Source organism: Chamaea fasciata, unplaced genomic scaffold, assembly GCF_029207755.1.
Source record: "Chamaea fasciata isolate MVZ Bird 193981 ecotype frontalis unplaced genomic scaffold, bChaFas1.0.hap1 SCAF_1, whole genome shotgun sequence".
In the NCBI taxonomy this organism is placed as follows: domain Eukaryota; kingdom Metazoa; phylum Chordata; class Aves; order Passeriformes; family Sylviidae; genus Chamaea; species Chamaea fasciata.
This window is the reverse complement of record NW_027094086.1, coordinates 12,273,679-12,299,045: the sequence shown is the minus strand read 5'-3', so window position 1 is coordinate 12,299,045 and position 25,367 is coordinate 12,273,679. Positions and strand designations below refer to the sequence as shown.

Genomic DNA, 25,367 nt, shown 5'->3' with positions numbered 1-25,367 from the left:
TATTTTCCTGCGAGGACGCGACGTTTTTATTCGCTTTTACTTCTCTGCCCGGCTCTGGCCGCGCTTCGCTCTCTCGTTCCCACCCAGGCCCGCGAGGGAAACTACAACTCCCAGCAGCCCGCGGGAGGCCGCAGTTGGAGCGGTTCCATACCCCGATATCTGGGGGGAGCGCTCGCCCCCCTTCCGGCTCCTCCCCATTGGCGAAGCGGCTGCGGGCTGTACCACGCGTGCGGCGCCCCCGGCGCGGAGCGGGGGCGGAGCTCTGAGGGCAGCGCGGGAGCGGCGGCGCCGGGCGGGGATGGAGCGCTGCGATCTGGGCGAGCGGCCGCGGGGGCCCATCTGGACCCGCAGGGCCGGGGCGGCCGCACCGCGGGGGTAACGGGGCCGGGCCGGGGGGAGCGGCTGCCCGAGAGAAGCGGGCGGACGGGGCAGGGCCGGCCCGGGCCCACCTGAGCCTCTGCAGGGTGGTTGAAGGGGCAGCCCGGGGTCGCCCGATTAGATAACGGAAGGAGCACGTTCCCCATGAATTAGAGAATCGCTGCGGTTGGAAGGGGCCTCTGGAAATCATCCAGTCCAACCCCGCTGCCAAGGCAGAGTCACCTACAGCAGGTTGCATAGGAGAGCGTCCAGGTGGGCTTGGAATGTCTCCAGAGGGAGACTCCACGACCTCCATTGGACAGCCTGTTTGGTGCTCTGCCATCCTCAACGTCAAATTCTTCCTACTGTTGAGGTTAAACTTTTGTGTTTTAGTTTAGGGCCGTAGCTCCTCGTCCTGTCGCTGGGCGCCACCGAAAAGAGTCTGGCACCATCCTCTTGGCACCCGCCTTTGAGATACTTACATGTATTAATGAGATGCCTTCTTGAAGGCGGAGCAGGTCCCCAAGGAGACTGTGAGACCTCCGTGCCCAGGCTGCTCAGCTTGGCTGGGCACTTTCCCCAGTTCAGTGCTTCCGTTTTAGTTGCATTGAATAAAATGCCATGGGGGAATTCTAAGAGATTAATCGCAGTGTGATATGCTGTGTAAATACTGCCTGGTCTAAGCTGAAGAGCAGCAGCACAAATGCTGCTTTGGGGGCCTCTGCCCTGTGAACTCCCAGCTGTGTTCTCCTGGCTTAGTTTAGTGGCAGGGAAACTTTTGAAAGGCAGAGAGTGACATTGAGAAGATCTTGGAAGGTGGTGTAGCTGCAGTGATAAGTATTTGTGTTTCAGGGTGGTTTTAGAAGCAGAAGTCATACTTCATTTGTTAGGGTCTTTAATGTCATAATCCCACAAACATCATTGGATTTCAAATACAGTTTAAAATATTTTATCTTTCTAGTTTTGTTTTTGTGGCCTTTTTATTGAAGAAAACAATGGGCTTAGTGAGGTGCACTTCGTTTTATCAGTAGTCTGCACCATGGCTGAATGACCTTCTGGTGTTCACTCAGACTTTGTAATATACCCCCACAGCCCCATGAAGGTGCTGGGTAGCATATTCTGTGTCTCAGAGAGCTATCAGCATCTCGTATAACCGTGCTCAGAGCATTCTGAAAGTGCTCTGCAGTCTTTAATCAACCTGCCAATATCTGACACAGTTTTAGGTGTTTAGTTTAATTGTGAACTTACATCCAAGTGATAATACAAAATGATTGGCTTGCTTAGTGTTAGGCAATAAATCCAGGATAGGCAGATCTTCCAAATCTTGATGTCCTGCTTCCTGGAAGAACATTCCTCTTACAGCTGATTCTGCACATTTCTGCATCTGGCTCCATTTTATGTGGACAGCATGGTACAAGGATGGAAGTGGAAACCTGTTCTATAATAGCTCAGATGAAGAGTAATAAATAAGGCTTTCTTCATAGAATCATGGAGTGGTTTGGAGTGGAAGGGGCCTTAAAGATCATCTAGTTCTAACTCCCCTGCCATGGGCCTGAACACCTTCCCCTAGACCAGGCTGTTCAGAGCACCATCCAACCTGGCCTTGAACACTTCCAGGGATGGAACATCCAGAACTTCTCTAGGGAGCCTGGCTGTCTCACCACCTTCACAGTAAAGACTTTTTTTCCTAATGTCTAATGTAAACCTACTCTCTTTCAGTTTGAAGCCATTCATCCTTGTCCCAGAATTCCAGACCTTTGTAAAAAGTCTCTCTCCGCCTTTCTTGTAGGCTCCTTTCAGGCACTGGAAGGACACAATTAGGTCACCTCAGAGCCTTGTCTTTTCCAGGCTTAACAATCCCAATGCTTTTGAAGACTGTGAAAAGAAGTGATATTAAAACTTATTTTCACCACATCTAATCAGAGTGGTTTCTCACAGTAATGCACAGCTTCTCGGTTTTCTAGAATGTTTCTGTGCAGTGGTAATGATGAGCCAGGTTCCTTGCTGAGTGTTGAATTGGGCTTTCAGATACTTCAGCATATATTAGTGTTAATCATTAATAATGGAAATCAGGTAACCAGGAGCCGCACAAAAGGATCATGAATGGTGAATTTCCCCCATCTGCTTTACATGTCTCCTACCTGCCTTCCAACCCAGTGAATTACTGCCTTTGTAGTATATTTTTTATATTCGAAATACATGGGTTTCACGTGGAAAATCAGAATTGTAAAATCATAAGGTAGAAACATTTTAATCCTATGTCTTGCAGATGTAAATGGTAATAAAATTATTCTAAGCGTGGTTGTTTTGCTGGCTTTGTTCACAGACTTATAGTGAACATCATTCACAGTGTCCAAGGGTACCATTCAAAGACAATACATTTTCTGAATGTGGCTTTTGACAGTTCTGGGGATTCTCTCCTCGCTGGTGACCGCCAAGGGAATATATATGTTTTTGACTTGAATGGGAACAGGTAAGAATATTTCTATCAAGACTTTTTAGTTGTCTGAGACATCTGTAGCATTCAGGGGTGTGGAACTTGCGTGGACAGGATCCCACAGGTTGTGCTTTAACTAGATAGTTTTAAATAGGTAGTAGTTTGCTCAGGGCTGAAACTTCAACCCAGTGTCGTGCGTGGACTCCTTAAATGTTATTTCATTAGTTTAGCTGCTCAAAAAGATTAGAGGCTTGCAACTGTAAACTGAACAGCAATGCCATAGAACTTAAGTGCTACCACCGGAAGTTATCCTTGGGCCAATACAGATCAATGAGTGAGCTATGAACTACAGTAGACTAGACCTAGTGTTTTCATTTGCAGAAATACATCCATCAGTCTTTTAGCATTTTAGTTTTAAACTGAGTTTTAAAATACTAACAGTTTTAAAATATTAGCACTGATTTTAAGATCTATTATACTTGGATATGATTTACTTACTCCCTTCTTTTGAGTTTATTTTTTTTCTCTGTGAAATATATTGAAACCAGTTAAGTTACTACTTCAGTTGACATTAAATGAACCAAGTTTCCTAATACAATGAAAATGTGTATTTTTAAATAGGTTCAACCTTGTTCAGAGGACAATGCAGGCTTGCACTGCTTTGGCATTTAATCTTCACAGAAAGACAGAGTTCCTTGTGGCTTTGGCAGATTATTCTGTTAAGTGCTTTGATACAGGTAAGGAGAAATTTCAAGGCTTAAATGCTATCTGCACTGGCATGAAAACTTACATAATTTTAGTTTTAATCTTAAATTTTTGGATAGTTTGTTTTATGGAAATTATATGATGTATTTCATGCCAACTGCCTGAAAAAGAAAAGTTTGGGGCCATGTTGGTTATACTCCTTGGGTAATGAACCTAAATGAACCCTTCGAACCACCTCAGTCTTTATTCTGACTGAGTCACACGGGCATCTGTTTAACTGAAGTCCACCACAGGATTGTATTTAGGTATGTTACCTTTTTTTAAAGCAGTTTTTAATATGTTTACTTAGAATGAGGTACTCTATTAAAATAAAGCCAAAATAAAACCAGTTGACACTATGCTAGTTTGCAACTGAACAAGTTCTTAACTATATTTACAGTAAAATATTTGAACAAAGTGACAATATGCTTGAAAAGAAATGTTAATACTTTTGAGTATTCAAGTAGTTCTATATCCTTACTCAAAAGCAATATTAAAAATTAACATCACAGCTGTGTGTCTCTGTCTTGATTAGAAGCTAAATGGTGAAGGGCAGTGACAATTCATTCTTCATTAATTATTCTCTACTTATCAGAAAATGCAGTTGTAATATCTCCATTATATCCAAATATTATCTGGACTTAAATATTTTTGAAAAGCTGTAGGAATTACTCATTATCTGTGAAGATTTTAATGTAGCACAATGTTCCTCAAAACAGAGGTAGAGTCAGAGTTAAGGTCTGACATCCTCTGCACTTTTTCTCTTCCTTTCAACAACAGCAAGGCCAAACTTAGATGTTTGGATACACTTAGAGAAATCTTTATCACTCCAGATAGTACTGCATGTTTATATGGTGCTGTTTCCAGATATCAAGTCATATTGAAGAATGGTCTAAAATTTGAATGGTACTCACCCAAGTTGGCACAATTCCTAAGGGTGTTAGACAGTACTTACCTGATGGGCTCCATCCCCTCCTTTAGAAGACAAACTCCCTAATCCCATGTCACCTCTCTGGTGATGATAGTTTTAAACACTGCATTGTCTGTAAGCACAGCAGAAAGTTTGATTGTTAGTCTTTATGAGCTGCTTTATAGCCATTTCCTATCTTTGATGCCACAGCAGTAGCTGGAACCACCCCATGGGCTGCCAGGCAAACCACCCAATGTAAACAGTGTAATTGCCACCAGTGCAGTTTGGTTACTGAGGAAAGATTAGTGGTCATGCAGTCACAAGTGGGAGACATTGTAGTCAGAGGAACCATTTCCTTAGAATGCCGTGCACAGCATAAAAATGTTTGGGGTTCTAGAAGAATTAATGAGCTGCTGCTTTCTGACTCTGCCTTTCTATAGTCATAGCCCGTTGTCATTAAAACCTTTCTTCTTTGGACCTGTAAATAGTTGTGTAATCATTCACACATTCTGTCCACAAGTAAAAACAAGTGCAGAATTCTAACTAGAACATTCAGTTTCAGCTTCTGTGGGTGTTCATATCAGATACTCTATGAGGCATGCTGAGCTTAACTGATCACACTGACTTTTTAAAGATTGATTTTAGGCTAAATTAAACAAGTCTGTGCAAGCTGGCTTTCTGTGCAAAACTGAGCATAAACTATAAAGCTGGTTACTTGGAGATGAGGAGAAGGTTGTGCCTCTCTAAGGTATAATAGCTATGTGATGACTGATACCTTTGTTTCTTGTGTGTTGGGCTGTAATGGCAAATGGTTATATACTAGTTGTGCTTAAATGTCTCTTTCACAGCAGAGTGTTGACAATAAAGACTAAAGTAGTACTAGCAGTTCCACTTTGAATGACTTTCATATCTTTTTCATCAACTTCTGCAGGAACTCGGGAGCTTGTTAGTTGGATGAGAGGCCATGAATCTTCAGTGTCTTCCATCTCTGTCCATGGCTCAGGCAAGTATGCCATCACTACTTCCAATGATACAGCTCAACTGTGGGACTTGGACACCTTTCAAAGAATAAGAAAGCTGAATGTTCGTCAGTCTGTGGGTATACAAAAGGTGAGTAAAGAGCAATTGCTGAAGGGTGAACACGCACACCGCAGAAGGTATAACATCACATATTAAAATCACATTACTTGTTAATAGTCTTTAAAATACAGCTGAATCTTTTTTGTCATCTTTGGGTATCTCAGCTGTCATCCTATCACATCACCCAGACCACTGAAATCATGATTCACTAGTTGCAGAGATCTGCTGGGAACTTTTAAAGAGTCTCCGTCTTCAGAGATACTCAAAACTTGCTTGGACGTGACCTTGACTGACCCAATTTAACTTGAAAATTGGAGCTGTCTTCCAGGTTGACCTTTCTTTGGCCTAGAGTGGGCTCAGAGGACCTGTGTACATTGATTCCAGCCTGAATGATAGTGGGATTTAAGGGTGTTGTAATAAAAACAGTTTTGATGTCATAATGGTAACTTCAAACAGTCACCACCACCTGCCCCATTCAGCTTCTTATTCCAAAGCTCTTCTGTCTGTGCATGCAAAGCTCTGAATGTGGGAACAAATGAGGCTGAGAAGGAACTCAGCAAAAAGAAATCACTGCTTTTCAGCCTAGTGGTTTCTTTCCTTCTATTTGCTGCACAGACACAGGGGAACAGCATGGGATGAGAAGGATGACATATTTATGTCAGGGAGTGGTTAAAGTAGGTCTCCCTTAGCATTACACTGCTTTAAACAGGTCTGCCTGCGCCACCAAATGTCACACTTTGGTCTAAGTACTACAGAAAGTCCTGACCCAATGCCTGAGCATGGCTTGCACACGTGCTGCCCTGCAGTGAATAGTCTGACAAACACCACTTCAAACCAAGGTTCTCGTCAGGCTGGCCACTAAAAAGCAGTGATGCTTTTGCAGAGAACAAGGCTATTCATTTGAGTGTCCTCACCCAATTCTGGGTCAGGCAGAAATTCTGTCAGCTTAAAATAGTCACCCAGCAATTACTCTGTGAAAGATCATCCATAAATATTTGTTTGTTTGTTTTATTAAAACTGTTGTGTAGATCATGTTGCTAAAATAATCATAACATCTTCCCTCCAAAGATGGATGCATTTCTCTAGTGGAGACAAGATTTTTCTACTGCTCAGTATCTTTCTTTGTGTAGGCTATGTGTAGGGACTTCTTATTGGTAAGTGGCTCTTGGAATTTAGTAGAATCAGGATGTTGCAGTATGAAAACAATCTTTAAAGCCAAACACTAGTGATTATTTTTGACTTAATAGATCACATTTGGGAATCAAGAGCTTGCTCTCTTGCTTTGGTGGTACCATTTCTTACAAGATTATGCAAGTCATCTAGATTGCACTTTCCTGTTTTTAGAGTAATGGTATTTATTCTCATGCCATGATCTAAGACATACAAATAATAAGTGCTTTACTGAAGTTCAAATTAATTATCAGAGCACAGGCCTGACACTCAGTGTGCAAAGCTGGATTCTTGCTTGCTCTCTGAGCCAGTGTAGCAGTGTCACACCAATCATGTGTGCTTTTTGATGCCTCTTAAGCCCAGCTACACTCCAACACACACCTTCTGTTAGATTGGTATGGGGCAAAGCTAATTTAAAAAGATAGAGACTGAAGGGCAGAGTGAACAGACAGCAGGTGAGACAAATGAGAATACAACACATCTACAATGACCGTTTCCAAAGCATCACTGTTCAACAACTGCTTGTGACCATCCTGTGGTATTTTTCTGTAGCAAGGCAGAAAATTAGCAACTATTCAGTACTCCAGTTCACCAAAATTCATCTGCTCTCAATTCATTGTCTGGTCTTCCTCAGGGTCCCTGAAGGAGGACAGAACAGCTCTGTCTGTCTGAAGATAAATGACTCTGGTAGCTGAGATGACTCTTTTCCCCATAGGTTACTTTTGCTCACTGTCAAGTGACTCATTTGGCCTGAATGTCCAATTTTCAGTCACTAAAATGAAACCCAACCCACATATCCATATTTCCAGATTTTCAGGGCCCCAAGAGATCATTCAGACCAAAACTATGAACTTTGTAGCACTGACTTAATCTCAGCCAGTGATGTTCCCAGTGTTTGTATTGCGCCCTTTCTGCACTCATTGGAAACAGTAGAGTTTAAACAGTTATAAAAATAAGACACATAAAATTTAACAGTTATTTCAGTGAGCTGAGCTGGCTTAGCAAAGGGTACAACAAGTTTTTAACCAGTGCAAGGAGAGCACACCTGCTCCTCTCTAGGCTGTCACAGGGGACAGGAACTGGCTCCCTGTGGGATCTAAGCCTTGCACACTTACAGTAATAGCCACACCTGCCATGTTTTATTTTGTCATGCACTTTGGTTAATTTAAAATATACTTCCTTGACAACATCCCACTTTTTTTCTTTTCCATATTCTTCCAGGTTTTTTTTCTTCCATTGAGTAACACCATTCTCAGCTGTTTCAAAGATAATTCTGTTTTTGCATGGGAATTTGATACTCTTCACTGTAAATACCAGTTGCCAGCTCGTGTAGAAGGTTCTGTATTATTTTATAAGGTGTTTGCAGTTACCAGGTAAATTGCTATTTTAAACATTCTAAAGGCAGACTATAAAAATTGTTGTTTTAAACAGGTTTTCTTTCTTCATTTATAATATTTTGTGGAAGTACTGACCTATATACTATGATAAGCTTTTAAACTCTGCTATGACTGATACTTTCAGCAAAAATCAATAGCAGTTTTATTATAGTCCCATAACGGTTGAAAGAAATTAGGTTGATTTTTAGTGACCACTAAAATAAGGTTTAAACTATCCTTTACTAAAGCAAATTTTATTATTTAGGAGCTATTTTGTTCTTTCAGGGGAGTATCACAGGAATAATAACTGATTCAAAAGTGATTTGAGGGCATAGAACAAAATGAATAGTCTCTCTTTTTAGCTAACACTAATTTAAATCATAGTATACTGATGGAAACTTTACCTGTGATCCAGGGATAGTCGGACTTTGGTAGCTGGTGGGAAATCAAATCACCTTCACTTATGGTGTTTGGAATTAAAGCGGTTGATAAGAATAATCCAGATGCCCGAGAAAGTGCGAGCTGTCCGTCACCTGGAATTCCTCCCGGACAGTTTTGATGGGGGCTCCAATCAGGTCAGTTTTTCCATCAAGCTTAAGACAGGAGTATTTGGTTAGTGGATTCAACACCTACACTTGGAAGGCTTTTGGGAGGCACTGGGAGTACAGAGGTGTACGATACAAAAAGAAAGTTACTGTGCTGAATCTTTACTCAGTTGCTCCTTTAGCTTAATGGAATGTCGTTGCTGAATTGGGTATTCCACTTGGTTTTGCACTGGCAGCAGTAATGGATGAATCCTTTTAACTTATAGGTCCTTGGAGTGTTAAGTCAAGATAATATTATGAGATTTATCAACATAGAAACATGCAAACTTCTTTTTGATATTGGGAGTCCTGAAGAGGGAATTAGTACAGCAGTGATTAGCCCCAATGGACGGTATATTGCCTCAGTAATGGAAAATGGAAGCCTTAATTTATACAGTGTCCAAGCTTTGACTCAAGAAGGAAATAAGGTAGAGTATTTTACATTTCTTAAAACAGCAGTAAGTCCCCTTAAAGATGCTATTTGTCTGCATATGTTTTGCATCAGCAGTAGTTTGCAGACGTGTGTTGAGGTGCCGTATTTAACAAGACAAAAAAAAAAAAAAGTGATTTGTACAGTTTCCTTTACAGTCCCTCCAGCCTGTCAGGTAATCTGATGTTTTTAAGGTATATATATCACTGTGCTACTGGTGTTGAAAGGGGGAGATGGTATTTCTTTCTATACCAATTTTTAGGCATCAATTTCTTTTTGTAATGGTGTTTTGGAGGAGATGGAAACAGAATAATTGTGCCTCTTCTGGTCCATTTCCTATAGGAAATGTTTTGCAACTAATGCTCTCTTAAACTGTGGGCATGAAGGGTGTTTTTGTTACTGTGATTTTGTTCTTCTTACTGTGTTATTGGATACCAGGCATCATTTATGGCATAATCATACACTCCTAATCCTTCCTAAATAACAAACACTCTAAATACCAGTTCTTATTTTATTACATTAATTTATTAATGGGAGTGAGCTTTCTAAATGCAGAATTCCATATGTCTTTAATCACCATGTCTTTGAAGTAAACAGTAACCAGCTGTGGATAATGATGGAGCTGGTGCTGAGGGAGGTTATGTAAAGATGTCACACTCATTCCATTTGCACTTTTGCTGACGGTTTGACATGAACTGGGATATCCACTTTGTCACTTGCTTTCACAATCTCCAGCATTGAATTAATTAATACCTGCCTGACACTGAAGACTAATTAAAGTTAGTAAAGGTCTTCTGTATTCTTTTAACTGGTGCTATAGAAATGCAAAGTATTTTAATGACATTGAGAAACACAGTAAAGTAAATAACCTGAACAGTATGTGATACATATCCATACTATCCCCATTACATTTTTACTGTTTGTTAAGCAAGGAAATAACATGATGTTTGAGTTAGCTTGGGAGCTACATAAACCTCATTTTGTTCATGGACATTCTTTTTCAGAAGTATACAATCTATATCTGTTTATTTACAGTATAAATGTGTTTCTAGTCTTCTTTTTATGGCCATCAAACTCAAAAATGTGGCATGTAAAATAGAGTAAACAATAAATTATTTTTCTGTGTAATCTGTCTTACATGATTTTAACCAAGGTATTCATACTTAATACTAGCCTCCACCATTCATGTTCAAACTTGTAGAAGATGGGCCCAAGTACGCATCAGAGGCAAATAAACTGATCAAAAAAGTGACTTCAGAAAGGTCAGAGGGACCATGGAAATCCAAACAAAGCAAAATTCAAAGCAGATTGCTAAAACTGCAACCAAATACATCACTTGAAAATAAAGAGGTAGGCAGAAATTGAAAATATTTTGTCCTTCATTCTGCAGTGTTTATATTTCATTACCATTTGCTTTAAAAAATGAATTCAGGCACTGATGCACTTGGATATTTGAGCAGAGCAAGGATTAAGGAAATTTTAGTACCATTTTCTCTCTCTGTTTAGCCCATACTCCTACAGTATGTGACACAGCCAGAGCTGCCTCCAGTCTGGGATATCTCTGCAGTTGTTCAAGCAACTTGTGACACATTTGGTATTTGCTAGATCTGATCTGCTTCCCTGCAGAAAGCAGACTGCCACCTCTAAAATGTCTGCCTAGAATCCATTTCCTTTTTTTCTTAGCTGTTTAGAAGATGAATTACTGTTACATTTATTCCCCTCTGTCATCATAGGGCCATTTTCTCTCTCTGTCTTTATCTCATGGCTTTTATGTACATGTATATATATATATATATATATATATATATATATATATATATATATATATATATATATATATATATATAAATATCTGTATATATCTATATGTGTATGATGTGTATGTGTATATATATGTGTATATATATATGTGTGTGTATATATATATATATATATATATATATATATATATATATATATATATATATATATATATATATTTTCCTATTTACGTATCACCAAATGATCTATTTCTTATGTTAGTATTCCTTATGGTTTGCTATATCCATCATTTAAAGGTACATAGTCAGTTTGGGTCTGATTTGCTTCTGACTGAAATCAATGGCAGCTGTTCTTTGAGTTCAGGAGACAAATGATGTTTTGAATTATGTTTATTTTGTTGTTGAAGTTCCTAGGACAATGTAACATTTGTTGTTTTGGGGTTTTTTTTTGACACTGTGATAAACTTCAGTATTTAACCACTCCCATTGATTAGAGTGCAAAGAAAGAGAAAATGGTTACTTTTATTGTTGATCCCCTGTTTTGTAGAATGAACTGCCAGGTGGATTAAACAAGAAACGTCTGCGGGCCTTACTGAAAGGATTTGGAGAATATCCGGCTAAGTACAGGTGTTTTTTGTGTGCATGTTCATGCTTGTACAAAATAAAATTGCTAGTGTTTACTGGCCTGTGAGAAAGAATTTCCTTGACTAAGGCTGCATTTTAATTGCAGGATGTTTGTTTGGCGTTCCTTATTACAACTTCCTGAAAACCACTTGGCATTCAACAGCCTGATAGACAGGGGAATCCACAATGCATTCGTAAATATTCAGAAACAGTATCCTATCAAAAGTAGGAAACTGCTGAGAGTTCTACAGAGGTAAAATATATATTTGTATTTATTTAAAAATTACAGATTTTTATTTTCATATAGTCATCTGTATCCAGTAGCTGGAATCATCTGTAAGAAAAATTCTAAAATGACATAGTAATGCCCTTGTGCAATTTTGTTTTGGCAACTCATACAATCCTGCATCTGTCTTGAAGTTCACAATCTTTCTATGTTGTGGTTGCAAAATACACATTATATTTTTGTTTGGTTTTGTATCAATATTTTCTACACCTTTGTTTGCTTCTGTGTACAGGACCTTGTCAGCTCTAGCTCACTGGTCTGCTATCTTTGCTGAGACACCCTACTTGCCTTTGCTAGCATTCCCATTTGTAAAATTATTCCAGAACAACCAGCTGATCTGCTTTGAAGTTGTTGCTACAGTCGTAGGTAAGCAGTGATTTAAAAAACTCGAATATGCTGCAACATGTTTAAACTTTCCAATGCAAAAGAGCTTTTCCTGCTGAAATCACCAAGGTATTGCCTTATTTAGAGGTCACCAGGGTGTTGCCAGGAATTAATATGGAGCTTAAAACAAAAACCTCAAAATATGTGACTTCCTTTTGCAGTGTTCCTAGCAAAAAGTTAGCAGTTTTAACAGTGTTTGTAAAGTGTAATTGAAATATATCTAGCATTTGCAAACTCAAATGTATCTAGCATAATTATATCATGATAATTAAGTCTCTGAGACATGGGAAAAGAAATCACAGCCACCCAGCCCACCTGTCACCTGCTCCCAGTTAAAAGGGAATGATCTCTTTCAAGGTTTTACTCTGTTTAGTTGTCCTGAGCATGTGGTAACTCAAACCTAGACATTTGTCTGAATGCTGGCTGTGGCTGTCTTCTGAAGAAACATTCTAAATTAAGTGCTTTACACTTAAATTAGTTGTTGCAGCTGCTGCTAAGTCCACAGAGGATATGTGCTGCCAAACTACATACCCACTTTGCAACCACATGCTGTTGGTGAGCAAGTATCCAAGTTTACAGAAATTATCCTTAGTACATTGAAAATTACTTGATCCAGGCTGTAGTTTTGTGAGACAGAAATACTGGTTTAAGTATTGTCACCCTAGGACAAGTATTTCCATCTGCTTCCCATGCCTTAGTCCCGCAGCTCACAGATTTTTTTTCACTTTATATTTGAGCCAGATTAGTTCTTCAGTCTGGTTCACAGTGTACTGACACAAAAACTCATGCCAGTGCAGCTGGAGTAGTAGTGTACTGTGGGAATGTTTTAGGAGTACTTGGAGAGAGAAGAGATGGGAGTCTCTTAAATAGGTTTTGCTGCCTGAAACAACATCTTAAATGCATCAGCTTTATAACCAAACTTCAAGGTTGTCATGAGTCTTTCACTCTGGATTACAGTGGATTGTGTTCAGCTTCTTGTTCTCTTTCAGTTAATTTTTGTCAGCACTGGTTTGAGTACTTTCCCAATCCTCCACTTAATGTCCTTGGTATGATAGAAAATGTTTTGGCACATCATGACAAAGAACTACTTCAGCATTTAATGAAATACAATGTGACTTCACAGGTAATATTCTAGACAGCTTTTGTATACAAAAATATACTGCAGTGAATAATAGTGTGCTAGTCTTTTATTTTGATGTATTTCTAGTTCTGGGGAGTTTTCATTAAATAACAGTGAATTTTGTGGGAGTGTAAAGAATATATCATTGCTTTCCTGTTGTTTCTCCTTGTCCATGGTCAAATACATGCTACTTTAGTTCTTTAGAAGTTCTTTGCTTTCAAGTACACATTGCTTGAAAATCTGCACATCATTGTAAATGTACCCTTTTTTTAACAAGACATAAGTGTGATTAATTCATTTTGTAATCCCTCTTTATCATTAGGGATGATTGTAGCTTCACAAATCTAAGCAGAACATTTAGACATCCAGTGAAATAAGAAATGTATTTGTAATCACCCCAGATTAACTTTGACTATTTAGAGTGGGTGATGAAACTTACCTTGAAATGTTCTGGTTTATTTCCTCTTTCTTTCATAAATAATTAGATTCCTGGTATAAGGCAAGAAAAATCATATTGTTTCTTTTAAAGGGATGGTAAAATCATTCTAATGGATTATTTTGTCAATTTTCCCAAATAATTTAGGTTTATGCTTGGCCTCTCCTAGAAACACTATTATCTGAGGTTCTAACAAGAGAAGAATGGCTGAAAGTCTTCGACAATATTTTCTCCAACCATCCTTCATACTTTCTAATGATTGTCGTTGCCTATAGTATATGTTCCAGGGCTCCCTTGCTCCACTGTCATCAAGCTGCAGATTTTGAGGTAAACATCTTCATATTTAAGTCAATCATGTGGAAAAGATGTATAAAACACTTTATCTATTGTTAGACAGGTTACAAGGAAATCCATTTTCACATTAATATCTGGTACTTGACAAATGCACAATAAATGAGTAAAACGTTGAGCAATTTCCTCCTGTTTCATGCAAGGAGAACTTTAAAAGCTTTCATAAGCTTTCTAATGTCACTAAAACCATTTTTTAAATTTCAGTAGTTCATCGAGCACAAAATAATTGTCTCTGTTTTGAGGATCTGGTATGGACTTCTGCCTCTGGAGACAATAATTCTGTGATGTTGTTTCACTATCCTCTTGTCAGATTTTCAAAATTAGGCAGTATTATTGGATATTCTCTAAAGTGAAATTAAAGTGTTTCCTTATGTTTAGTGTTCCATGAAAGATTCTTTTTCTTATGAAAACATCTCTGTAGCCAAACAAAGGGTTCACCACTAAAATGTGTTTATGAGCAGTCGTTTGACTGACATCAAGAAGATAACATTACTGCTATGTTTAATAATGACCATTTAGAGATTTTCTTGGTGGAGAAGATTTTTGACAAGAAGAATAGTCCTCCAAGAGGAGAAACTTCCAAGCTTCATGGCTGACCACTGAAGGTCAAGGCAGGTTGATCCAGTGGTAGGAGTCACAGTTGGACACTCTAAATTGACACTCAGCTTCCCAAATCCCTTACACAGCTGCCATTTGAAGAGAAGGAAAAGAACCACAGCATCCTTTCCCACCTTGAAGAAGTTTGGCTCAAGTCACTTGAGCTGGTGATGTTTTATGAATTGGTAGGGAAAACTTTAAAAACTTTTTAAATTAACTGTTGAAATATAGATCTTGCTAATTTTCCGGATTATTCCCAAATATGTGTATTAAAAAGAAATATATATTTATGTAAAAATACATAAAAGTGCATAATCTTGTGTAGAATGTAAATGGCAGCATGTCTCTTACAGTATTTCTTTCATCATCGTAACAACGTGGACATCAATGTTGTGATTAAGGAAGCCTATCATCTTATGGAGGCTACACCACTGGATATCCATCCACAGCGTATGCTTGATGACTTCACACCACTTACAAAAGGACAGTACCCTGTATTTAATAAATATCCCACATTCATTGTGGATTATCAAGCTCAGGAATGGCAGAAGATCAGACAGGATGAAATTGAATACTTGCGAGAGAGGTATTAGTGGGAAATTGAAGACAGTCTAACACTGGGAGGGACAGGTGGACATAATTGCCTTTGTATATTGTAATGTGTATGCTTGTGAAGAGAGAGAAGAAAATTCAGGAAAAGGACTTGAAATAGCTGCTAAAGGTTGAGAGTTACTTGGTTTGATGTTTTTGCATTAAATCATTAGTCTTATCTTAAATAATTTTTTTTACTAATTAGCAGAAGATATTGGGCCACAGGTCACCAAACATGGAAGCTCATAGCCAGAGCCTAAACCCCAGCTGACCTTGTGAAGTCCAACTTTTGAAGGGCCAAGGAGTTCTTAGCTTGCTATTGAAATCAATGGATACCATGAAGCCAAGGCACCCTTAGAAACCAGTTTTTGTTAAGAATGTGAGGAATAAAGTACCTGCACTCATCTGTAATGCCCTGTTGTCTCTAACAGTCAATATGGTAACTCGTCCTCATGTACTTTGTCACTACGAAGGGGATGCCATACTCTTTCATGTCGTCTCATTTCAACCGTTCTTTGCTAGTACTGTCATCAATTTCAAAGTAATCAAGTAATTTCTTGATATTTGGTTTGAATGATTAACATGTGACTTCCTTCCATGTAGACAATTAGCACATGAATCAGAAGCCAAAGCACAGCAACAGAAAGCAGAAGATGAAGCCTGGTATAGAAAGCAGAAATTACTTCGAGAAGCTGAAGAACAGAGGCGAAAAATCCTACTGGAAGAAGAAGAGAAGCTGGCAGAACAGAGGCAGAGGTATTAGAATATAGGAAGCATTAGGGGTCTGGCTACTGTAGCCTGCTATTCAATTTCAACCACGAGTAAAGGAGAAATAACCACTAATTTGTATAAATTGTAATGTGGGCTAACTGTGGTCTAGTGGGTCATGTTTTGGTGTGGGAATTAAGTGATCTGGATTGTGTTACTACTTCACTCCCTGGAGGGAATACAGCAGATTAGAGGTCAAGTCACTTCATATTTTTGTCTCAGCTCCCAGCCATTTGTCTGGTTCCTTCTGATTGGGAAGTCTCTTAAACAGTCAATTGCTGTGTGTGTGCACACTGAGACTTCAGACTTGCATTGTGGGCAGACCCACACTGCAGATATGAGTCAGTTATAGGATCAATGACTGTACACAGTCTTGGATTTCTAGTGGATCTAGAAAAACGACTGCTTTGTGTATCAGTTGATAAGCAAAGAGTTGTAACAGAAATGAAGCTGAACTCTAAGTTTGTATATTTTGCAGTTGTGAAAAAGGTTTAAGCTTCAACGTCTCCACAGTTTCTTAGATGAACTACAGGTAATCATGGAATCATTTAAGTTGGAATTTAACTTTAAGATCATCAAGTCTAGCAGTTAACCCAGCACTGCCAAGTTCACCACTAAACCATGTCCCTAACCACCATGTTTTTGAGCACATCTCCTAAACCTCTGTAACCAACAGAGCTTTTTTTAAAGAGGACAGCAAGCCTTTATTTACAAACTAATCCCTGAGTTTGTGGTTTTGTTCCTTGAAAGAGTTTGATATTTACCAAATGAACTTGGGACTAATTTTGTGCAGCAAGAGGTACCAGGACACTGGCAGTTATTCTAAGGAGTAGTTTCCAGTTTTGGATCATAGCAACATTAAACTAGTACTTATTAAAGTGGAGCAGAAACAGGACACAAGACTTCAAAGCTTAACAGGAGATATTGCCATTAGAAGATTTGTGTCCGTGAATTTAATTTTGTCTCCTAAATGAAAACTGGTCAATTTACAGGAATGAAAGCAACTCTCCTAAGCTTTGTTAAGCTGGAGATGAGCTCATAGTGATTAATAGCTAACTGCATTGCATATTTGTGCTCTTTGGTATTGCCCTTTTTATTTCTATTATTTGCTTATTTCTGTTTATTTTGGCTTTGAAGGCTTGCTGCTTGGAAAAGAGAACTGAAAGTAAAGGAACTGCAACTTTTAGATGCTTCAAGAAGGCGTTTTCAGAACTATCAGCAAGATCAGCTTCAAATGAAACTGAAACATCTCGATGATGAAATTGCAAGAAAGGTTGAGTATTGCTCAAGCAATTCTTTTCTATAAGGTTTAAGAGGGAAAGTAAACAAGGAGAAAATGCATAACTAAAGGTTTAGCTGATAGACTGTGATTTGTGAGCCCAGAGATGTATTTAGCATGAGGTGAACTGCTTTAAGTGGTAAATGCGTAATTTAACAGTTTTATTTGGCACTTAGTATGTACCACTGGCTTGCTTTAACTGGCAAAATTCCTGAGAAAAGCCAGATTCACCTGACTAGTGGCAGTGTTGAAAAATGTAATGAGCTCCTTAAAGAGCTAGTGAATTCTCAGCTGTCTGTGGGCTCTATGTCCAGATTGCAAATTAACTCTGCCATTGAGAGGCTCTGCAGTGGCCTCTGGCCAGGCCTGCTCTACTTCCAAATCACTAACCCGGGCACCATGGCATGCAGGTGCTGAGAATGGAAGCTTTTGCAACTCATGGGCGCAAACTGAGCCTTTGCAGGGCTATTCCTTGTGTCTGAGCAACACACTTTGCAGAGCACAGTGCAGCTGGGTGGTTGTTTCTGCAGCCAGGGCACTGTAACACTCCGTAGCTTCAGCTCAGCTCAGGTTCTGCCAGGTGCAAAGCAGCCACTTCCCCTTCTGCCTTACTGTCCTCCACAGCATTCTGGCTTCACAGACTTCTTACTTGATTGAGAGCTGCATCTGGCAGGTTTTTAGAATTAGTTCAAGACTGGTATTTCCCTAACATAGCTTGGCGGGATGCAAAACTCTTCCTATGCCTCTTCTCCACCTCACCCTGTGCTTTTGTTATGCAGTATTTTCCATTCTTCGTGTGACAGAAAGTCAACCAGAACTTAGGGGCCTGGGGGTTTGGACATTCTTACTGATAACATTTTTTTAAAGCAGAAGAATTTCTTTACTCTATTTTCATGTGTTTCTCTTCCCTACAAGGCATCTATGAGAGAGCAGGAAAGAGCTGCTGCTGTTCAAGATATAGAACTACAATGGATGGAACTTGAATCACAAAAACAGCTTTTTGAACAGGTAATTATTGGGGAACTTTACTAAATACAAATATTTAATGGTTCTGCCTTTGAAGTTCTTGGATTTTTTTGTGTTCATTCAGCCAGACCATGTGAGGAGAAAGGTGAGCTCTTTCTTTTCTCTTTAATAACTTTTTTAGAACAAATCCTCTGTTGATAAAAGCATTAACACAACTCAGTGTGGGTTGTTTTGGATGAAAATACTCATATCCTCCCCATTTTATTCTTCTCCTGTGCTGAGGTATCATTTGGTTGCTGCAGGGTTTAGCTGTGGGCTCAGCTGCTTGAGGGAAGTGAGGAACATGTAAATAAGAAGGAAGTGTGTAACAATGTGCTCCTCATCCAGAAACTCCCCCTTTTCATCTGTGATATCCAGACATATCTGCATTTTCTAGAGAGAAAAGTATAGCAGATTGATGTAGGTGATGAAAAAATGTCTAGTTGCCAAAACATTAAGCAAAAAGGAGCGGATGGTTCATGGGGAATGTGCAGTTCCTTTCTGAAATGACTGATTTATTCAGAAATATGGCTATTCAGTAATAAACAGCTTTAATCAGTAATTCTATCTAAAGTTAAATTTTAGTTAATTAGAAATGACTGCAAAGCAAGGATGCCAATGGAAGGCTTTAAAAAGGTTCATTTTGATTAAATACTCATTTAAGTGTTTAGAAATTAAAGCTACATGTACCTATCTTGAGGTTGTGTAGATCCAGTAGAATAAAGGAGAAGTAGGCATCCAGCTCTCTGACCCTCATTTTGAAACATGTCAGCTCATATTTGGGTTTTTTAAAGCTTTTGGTCATAAACTTTTTATAATCCATACTAAGCATGACTGGGCTAAATTTCTGTTAGCATTTATTTATTCAATACGCAGCCAACTGTATTGTGGCTACATAACACAAACCAGGCTAAGCTCATTGGTATTCCAGTACATGTAAAGTCATCTCTCTAAGGGAACTAATTCTACAGTGATCATCCTCTCTAGGCTAGAAAGGTAGCAATTATTTAAGTAGCTGAGGATCTCTGTTTGCCCACAAGAGTCTATGCAGACAGTCTTTCCCTGCGCTGTTCACTGCCATCAGCGAGGGTCCCTACTCCAGCTTCAAAGGATGTTGACTTTGCCTCAGTTGCTCAATAGATTCCTACAGGCCTGGGAAGGGGTTATAACTTTTGCAGAAAATTGTGTAGATGTGCTCTGGTGAGTGTGAAGAAAAGGTGGTAAGCTCAAATGCTGTTTCTAGACCTGCTGCTGGGTTGTACTTCTTCGGCAAATCATCTCTGCGTTCCAGCTGCAGATGTGTTTATTACAAGTCCCAGGGCCACGAAACACAGTTTATAGCTGTGAAACATTTTGGGGTTTTGGCCAAAATTTGCCATAAATTGCAGAGTATTTTCATGATTAATCTAGTTCATTTAGGTTGGAATTCTGAGTTTATTCACCACAGTAATCTGGAGAATGGAATTACATCCCCTGTCAAAACTCAGGCCACTGTTATGACTCATGCTTCATCTAGTTCCAAGCAGATAAAACAGCAGGGTCTGTGACTTTCTTGGACAGTTACAATATATAGTGGGATGAGATCTGTGGATATATTCAAATACTAGTTTAATGAAATTTTAATAAATGTTAAAGAGATGGAATTACCAACGTGAGCTAGTAGCTTAGCAACAATAATTTTTGTTTGTGTGCTTGGCAGCATCTAATCAAAGACCAAGAGGCAGTTACAAAGGAAATGAAACAAGACATGGAAGCCCATCAAAGAAAGGTGGATCTGGAAGATCAACGTGTTCAGAGATTAATAGAAATAGATAGAGAAGAAATACAGAAAGCTCATAGAGTAAGATGATTGGATCTTAACATGTTCTGGGGAGTCAATATGCTAAGTTATACAAGTAGTACTGGTTAATAGTATTTTGACTGTAATTAACTAGTCCAAGTTCATATGTGAGAATTTTCTAAAGAAATCTAATTTCTAGATACCTATATTAATAGATTAAGATTCTGTGTTTAAAATTTTGAGATTTCCAAAAATCTGACTGAAGTGTCCAAACAGCCAAATAATACTGAAATTCTCTGGACCTGCCAGAAATACTACCTTTTTTTTGGTTGTTTTTTTTTTACTTCTCAAGACTTAGAAAGCGTTTAAGACTCAACAGTGCTTTTCAAAACAAGTTATCCTCCTGTTAAGGAACATGTTTTGTTTGTAACCATAACAAAATAAAAGATAGCCTCAAAGGAGATTTCAGTTGGTAGTGCTTGGCAGGAAATTCTGCTGTAGAAGCTGTCTTCTAGATCACAGTAATTAATGTGTGTAGCTTGACATTAGGAATTGCTCAGATTTTCAAGCTCAGAACTTATAACTGCACAGTTGGAATAATAGTTGCAGCTATCCCACTGCCCATATGCTTGGCATCTGCATTTGTATATTGTCTAGAAATAAACATATGGGTCTGAATTTTTGTAAACAGCATTTGATTTTTGGAAGCAGATGGATGTGGGTGAAAGTATTGGCATTCAGGTATCAATCTTATGTCAGCTGCACCTGTTAGTGAGTGGCTCTAGTAGGGACATCTGACAGGGATACTGGAGAACACCTCAGTTTGTCTTGCCTGCTCTGTAGGTAACGCTGTGCAGTTGGAATAGACTGAATTTCTGGTAAGAAAGGTGTTTTATTAGGTGGCTGAAGAAAATTTAGCCAAAGCTGAAAAGAAGCACATTGACGCCAACCGGAGGCTGCAAACGCAGCAGAGATTCAGGCATGATGACCAGGACAGGGAGAAGTGCTACAGAGACATTGTCAAGCTCCTGCAGGACAACAGGGTGAAAGAAGCTGAACTGCTGAAGGCCATGAGGGAGACAGAGGAAAAAAAGGTATTTGCATAATTTCTTTTTCTAAGTGAGCCTGGCAAAAATGTAACCGTCTTTTACCTGTAACAGGGAGTGCAGAAAGTTGAAATGTATTAAGAGAAATACTTTGTTAGAACTCTCCTTTCTGTTTTCACTGGAAGTTTCTGGAAGCACAAGAGTGAATTGGTAAGGATGTTTCAGCCTTAGGAAAGCATATTCCTATTTCTGTAAGTTCCTCTTATTTTTATTCTCTGACCCAAGACTTTTACCTTTCCCCAGATGTTTGAATGAGACACTTTTCAAAATGAAACCTTCACACAGCTGACTAACATATTTTGATTTTAGGGTGAAGTGTAATCTGTAATAATCCAGATGGTTTTATTTGTTGCTTTTTTCTTGCAACACATCTTTTGGAAACATTGAATATCTCTGTTGCACAGTGGGAAGATGTTCTACACAATAAAGCTCAACTGGAGGAAGAGCAGAAGATGGCTGCTGCTGCAGATGGGCACAGGAAGCAGTTCTTAGATGGCAAAATGAATGATGCATTAGAATTGGCTGAGAAGCTGCAAAGGGAAGATGGCTGTTTTGGTGAGCATGTAGATAATACAGTTCTGTGTGGATATTGGCATGAAGCATTCAATGACTGAATACAAATGAACTGCCCAATATTGGGGATAGACTTAGGCAAAACTCCTTTACTAAGCACTCCATAAGTGCTTTTTGGCAATATTCTTTCATGAAACAGATATATTTGTTTTCCAAGGCCAGACTTGGAAAGAAATCTCAGTTTAATATCTATCAAATGCAGCAATATAAATGGCATTTTTGGTAGGAGCACAGGTTTAGCTCATCTTAAAACAATTCTAAAATCGCATCCATTAGAAATTTTCTGTCAAATAATGTCTTATGATGACATACAGTATTAGACCAAGAAGTGGCTTTTCCAAGTGTTTTTTCAAAAAAAACCCCAAACGAACCCAAACATATTTATGTGCTTCCAGAATTGGCCAGTACATCCTTCTCAAGTGCTGCATTTGTATGGTTTTGCAAGTATTTCTCCTATCCCCCCACCATACTTCCAAGGCTCACATAAAGTTAGTGATTAATATTAGGGTTAGGTGATTAGTATTGCTTTGGGCAAACTTTTTCAGCCTTTGTCCTTATTTACCTAATGTTTTAGTATGGAGTAATTTGCAACTGTGCATAATTAAAATGGGTGGCTCCTAAAACTACAAGCATGAGTAGACATATTCCGTATGATCTTAGTGGCCTATTTGTCAGAAGATTAATTATATAGGAAGAAACAGCACATGTAATTTCTTAAAAAGCTGTAATTTCTTAAAGGGAATTTTAAGAAATTAATGAAATTACAGAGCTGTAATTCCTTAAAATGAAATGCAGTGATGCACAGCTTTGACCCAAAGAGTAGAAACATTGACCTCTAATTCTGAGCCAATTGTACTTGGCATTAACTGGAGTGGGTGACTGTTCTAGCTTTGCTTTCTAGAGAAAAACTGTTTTACCTCTAGGTAGAAAAATTCACTAGAAACTTCAATATTTTTAGTTTACAAAAAACCTTTCTTTCCTTTTCCCACAGAGAAACTGCATGATTTAAACACCAGGTGTACAGAGAGAGGGGTAGAAGTCCAGCAGGTGCCAAAGTCTGGAAGCATCTGTCTCGGTGATTTGTCTACATTAGCATCATCACCACACAGTAAGTTTCTAAGCTGGGAGTGAGTCTCTTTCACATTTAGTTTCAGAGCATTGCTGAAACACCTGGCTGTGTGATTGAGTCATTAGTTGTGTAGGTGTTTAGTGGATAGTAAACCAGTTTATTGTTGTGTTCTCTTTCACACCTGCAGAAAATGTCTTTGCTACCAGGGCTGGCACAGGTAGGAAGTGCCTGAAGTGTGTCACATTATGAGAGTGATCCTAGTAAACTTCAGCCTTGTTTAGTTGCATTCTGACCTGATCATCTTGCCCATGCTTTTCCTGTCTTCATAGCTGTTTATGATTTGGGAATGTTGAGAGGATGTAGAGCTGTCTTTCATCAAAATCTGACTGGGAGTTATAGTCAAGAATTAGTGTAATTTCCTCTGGTCTGTCCTAGCTACTCTGGCAGTGAAAGCACAGTTTAAATTCCAGTGCACCTTATGTACAAAAGTCTGCAGGCAATGGGAACCTCTGGACCTGTTGTAGCCCCCATTAGCATCTGACCTGGTAGCCAACAGAGGCACCGCTTTCAAACAACTTGCTCTTACCAGTCTGAGGGCTGCCTCATATCCAGTGGTACTGAAAACCAGCATTTCTCTGCCAGAGATGTCTGTTTTCCCACAGGTATTTGTAGTGTTTAGGGAAAACCACTGGTTGCAATGTTAAGTTTCTTGCATTCTGTGTCTTTAGGCAGAAGACAAGCGGAACTGGCCCGCCAGGAGCGGGAGCTGATGGCAGAAGTCCGGCGGCTCAGACAACGGCTCACCTCACAGGCCCGATCTAGGCACCCTCCAGCTCATGTCCCAGCTACAACCTCATCACCTTGACATGATTTGCTCTGGACTTTAGCTGTAATTTCAAATTATTAATCAGTGAAAAGCTAAATATGTATAGTGTGATTCAGGATGGATCATAGACTGTTTATTAAAGGCTTTTGGAGATATTTTTATATAAGAATAAAATCCTAGCTAGAAAATACGTCTTTTGTTTGTAGTCTTCTTGTTATTTTTTACTTCTGAAATAAACTCATTTTTTACCATTAAGTTACTGACTGTGCAGTATTTGTATGTTTAATTTTTTCTGGTGGCTCCCCTGACTTGAAGAAACAAACCACTGTAAAAATGTTGGTTTCGTCAATGATGAGTAAGTGGATTCTACAAGCTGCAGCAGGGAAATTTGCAATTAGAGAAAAAAATCCTTTCCACTGAGAGCCAAACATTGAAACCAAGGCCCAGAGAGGGAGTGAAGCACCTGCTGCTGGAAGTGTGGGTAGTTGTTACACATATTAGCAGGTTCATTTCATGAGAAAGAATGGGAGAGACAATCTAAACAAAAAACATTGCTCTTCATAGTGCTTGTGGTACTGATGGCTGTTGGGGAAGATGAAGCAGGGAAACCTTATAAATATGATTGCTTGGCAAAAGATTCTGAAAATATGAAACCGAAAATTGAAATAGAAATGAAAGCTAGCTTTGAGTTGTAGGATACTGAGCCTTAGTTACTATATAACCTGAAAACAATAGTCTAGCCACCTGAAGGAGAATCCCTCTTGATTGAACAATACCCTCCCTGCTGGCTGAGGGATCCAAAGGTCAAGGCAGCAAGAGAAAAGAGTCTAGAAAGTAACTTCTAGAGTTTAAAATGTAACACAGTATGGTAATGTAGTAGTTCTTATAGGCTGTATGGAAATTCCACAAAATTTGTGTCTTGTACTGGTTGGTTAGCGTAAATTAGAATATTCACCACAGAAAGAGATATAACATATTGTCACAGAAAGTGATACAATGTATTGTAACAAGAACTTAGCCCACTGGGCACACTCCTTCTCTCTTACCCTCGCTTTTTTAATCCTCCCCTCTTAGCCCGCTCTTTCCCTCTTGCCCCTGCCCTCCTAGCTCCCCCTCTCCCTCTCTCTCCCGCTCTCTCTCTCATTGGGCACGCTTATAGCTGTGGCTGGCAGCTTAAGCAGAGCTCTTGCACCCACGACCTGTGCAATAAACTGCATGATCAAGAGCTGCCCTGGGCTCCAGAGATCTCTCCTGTTGCCATCCCGTCCGTCCAACAGGCTCCTACAGATGGCTAAAGCTTTTGACCCGAGAGTCAAGAACATTATGTGGTGTTACAGTAAAAAAGAATAGGGCAAAGTAAATTAAAGTTAATCATCCATAATTTCTACACACACTGCTGATACAGGGGTAAACTTGGCCCCGTGAAAATACGAGGACTGGGATCTTAATTTGTTCTGTTTCCCCTGGGGTTTTGCTGATGCTCTGTGGGGCAGCAGTATTGGAGCAGGACTGTTCGTGCTGGCGCTGGGAGCTGAGGCACCAGGCAGACCCAGGATGATACCTCTAACAAGCAACTTTTTGTCACCTGGGGCTGGGAACAGCCTCTGCTTCTCGTTAAATTACATGAAAACCTCAAAGCACAAAGGTACTTGGTTATCCCTGCCTTAGCATCCACTGCACCTGGAAGTAGAAAGAGACACATGAGCAGCAACCAGGATCCATGG

General features: G+C 39.3%; 1 protein-coding gene across 2 annotated transcripts; it reads left to right on the top strand.

The window, feature by feature from the left end:
• The first annotated feature begins 266 nt into the window (after nucleotides 1–266).
• TBC1D31 (TBC1 domain family member 31) lies at nucleotides 267–23,898 on the top strand. Of its 2 annotated transcripts, XM_066176589.1 has the most exons (22): nucleotides 267–375; nucleotides 2,684–2,830; nucleotides 3,416–3,531; nucleotides 5,380–5,558; nucleotides 7,920–8,071; nucleotides 8,490–8,649; nucleotides 8,886–9,086; nucleotides 10,262–10,438; nucleotides 11,396–11,475; nucleotides 11,579–11,725; nucleotides 11,991–12,124; nucleotides 13,132–13,265; nucleotides 13,846–14,025; nucleotides 15,000–15,232; nucleotides 15,841–15,993; nucleotides 17,143–17,278; nucleotides 18,200–18,292; nucleotides 19,989–20,129; nucleotides 20,969–21,163; nucleotides 21,580–21,730; nucleotides 22,740–22,856; nucleotides 23,546–23,898. In XM_066176589.1, exons 1-22 carry the CDS (start codon nucleotides 299–301, stop codon nucleotides 23,680–23,682), a joined length of 3,240 nt encoding a protein of 1,079 aa, XP_066032686.1. In that variant the 5' UTR covers nucleotides 267–298; the 3' UTR covers nucleotides 23,683–23,898. The 2 variants fall into 2 exon arrangements, with proteins under 2 accessions (XP_066032686.1, XP_066032694.1); XM_066176597.1 differs by lacking the exons at nucleotides 267–375; nucleotides 2,684–2,830; nucleotides 3,416–3,531; nucleotides 7,920–8,071 and having other exon boundaries at nucleotides 5,449–5,558.
• The last annotated feature ends 1,469 nt before the right edge of the window (nucleotides 23,899–25,367 follow it).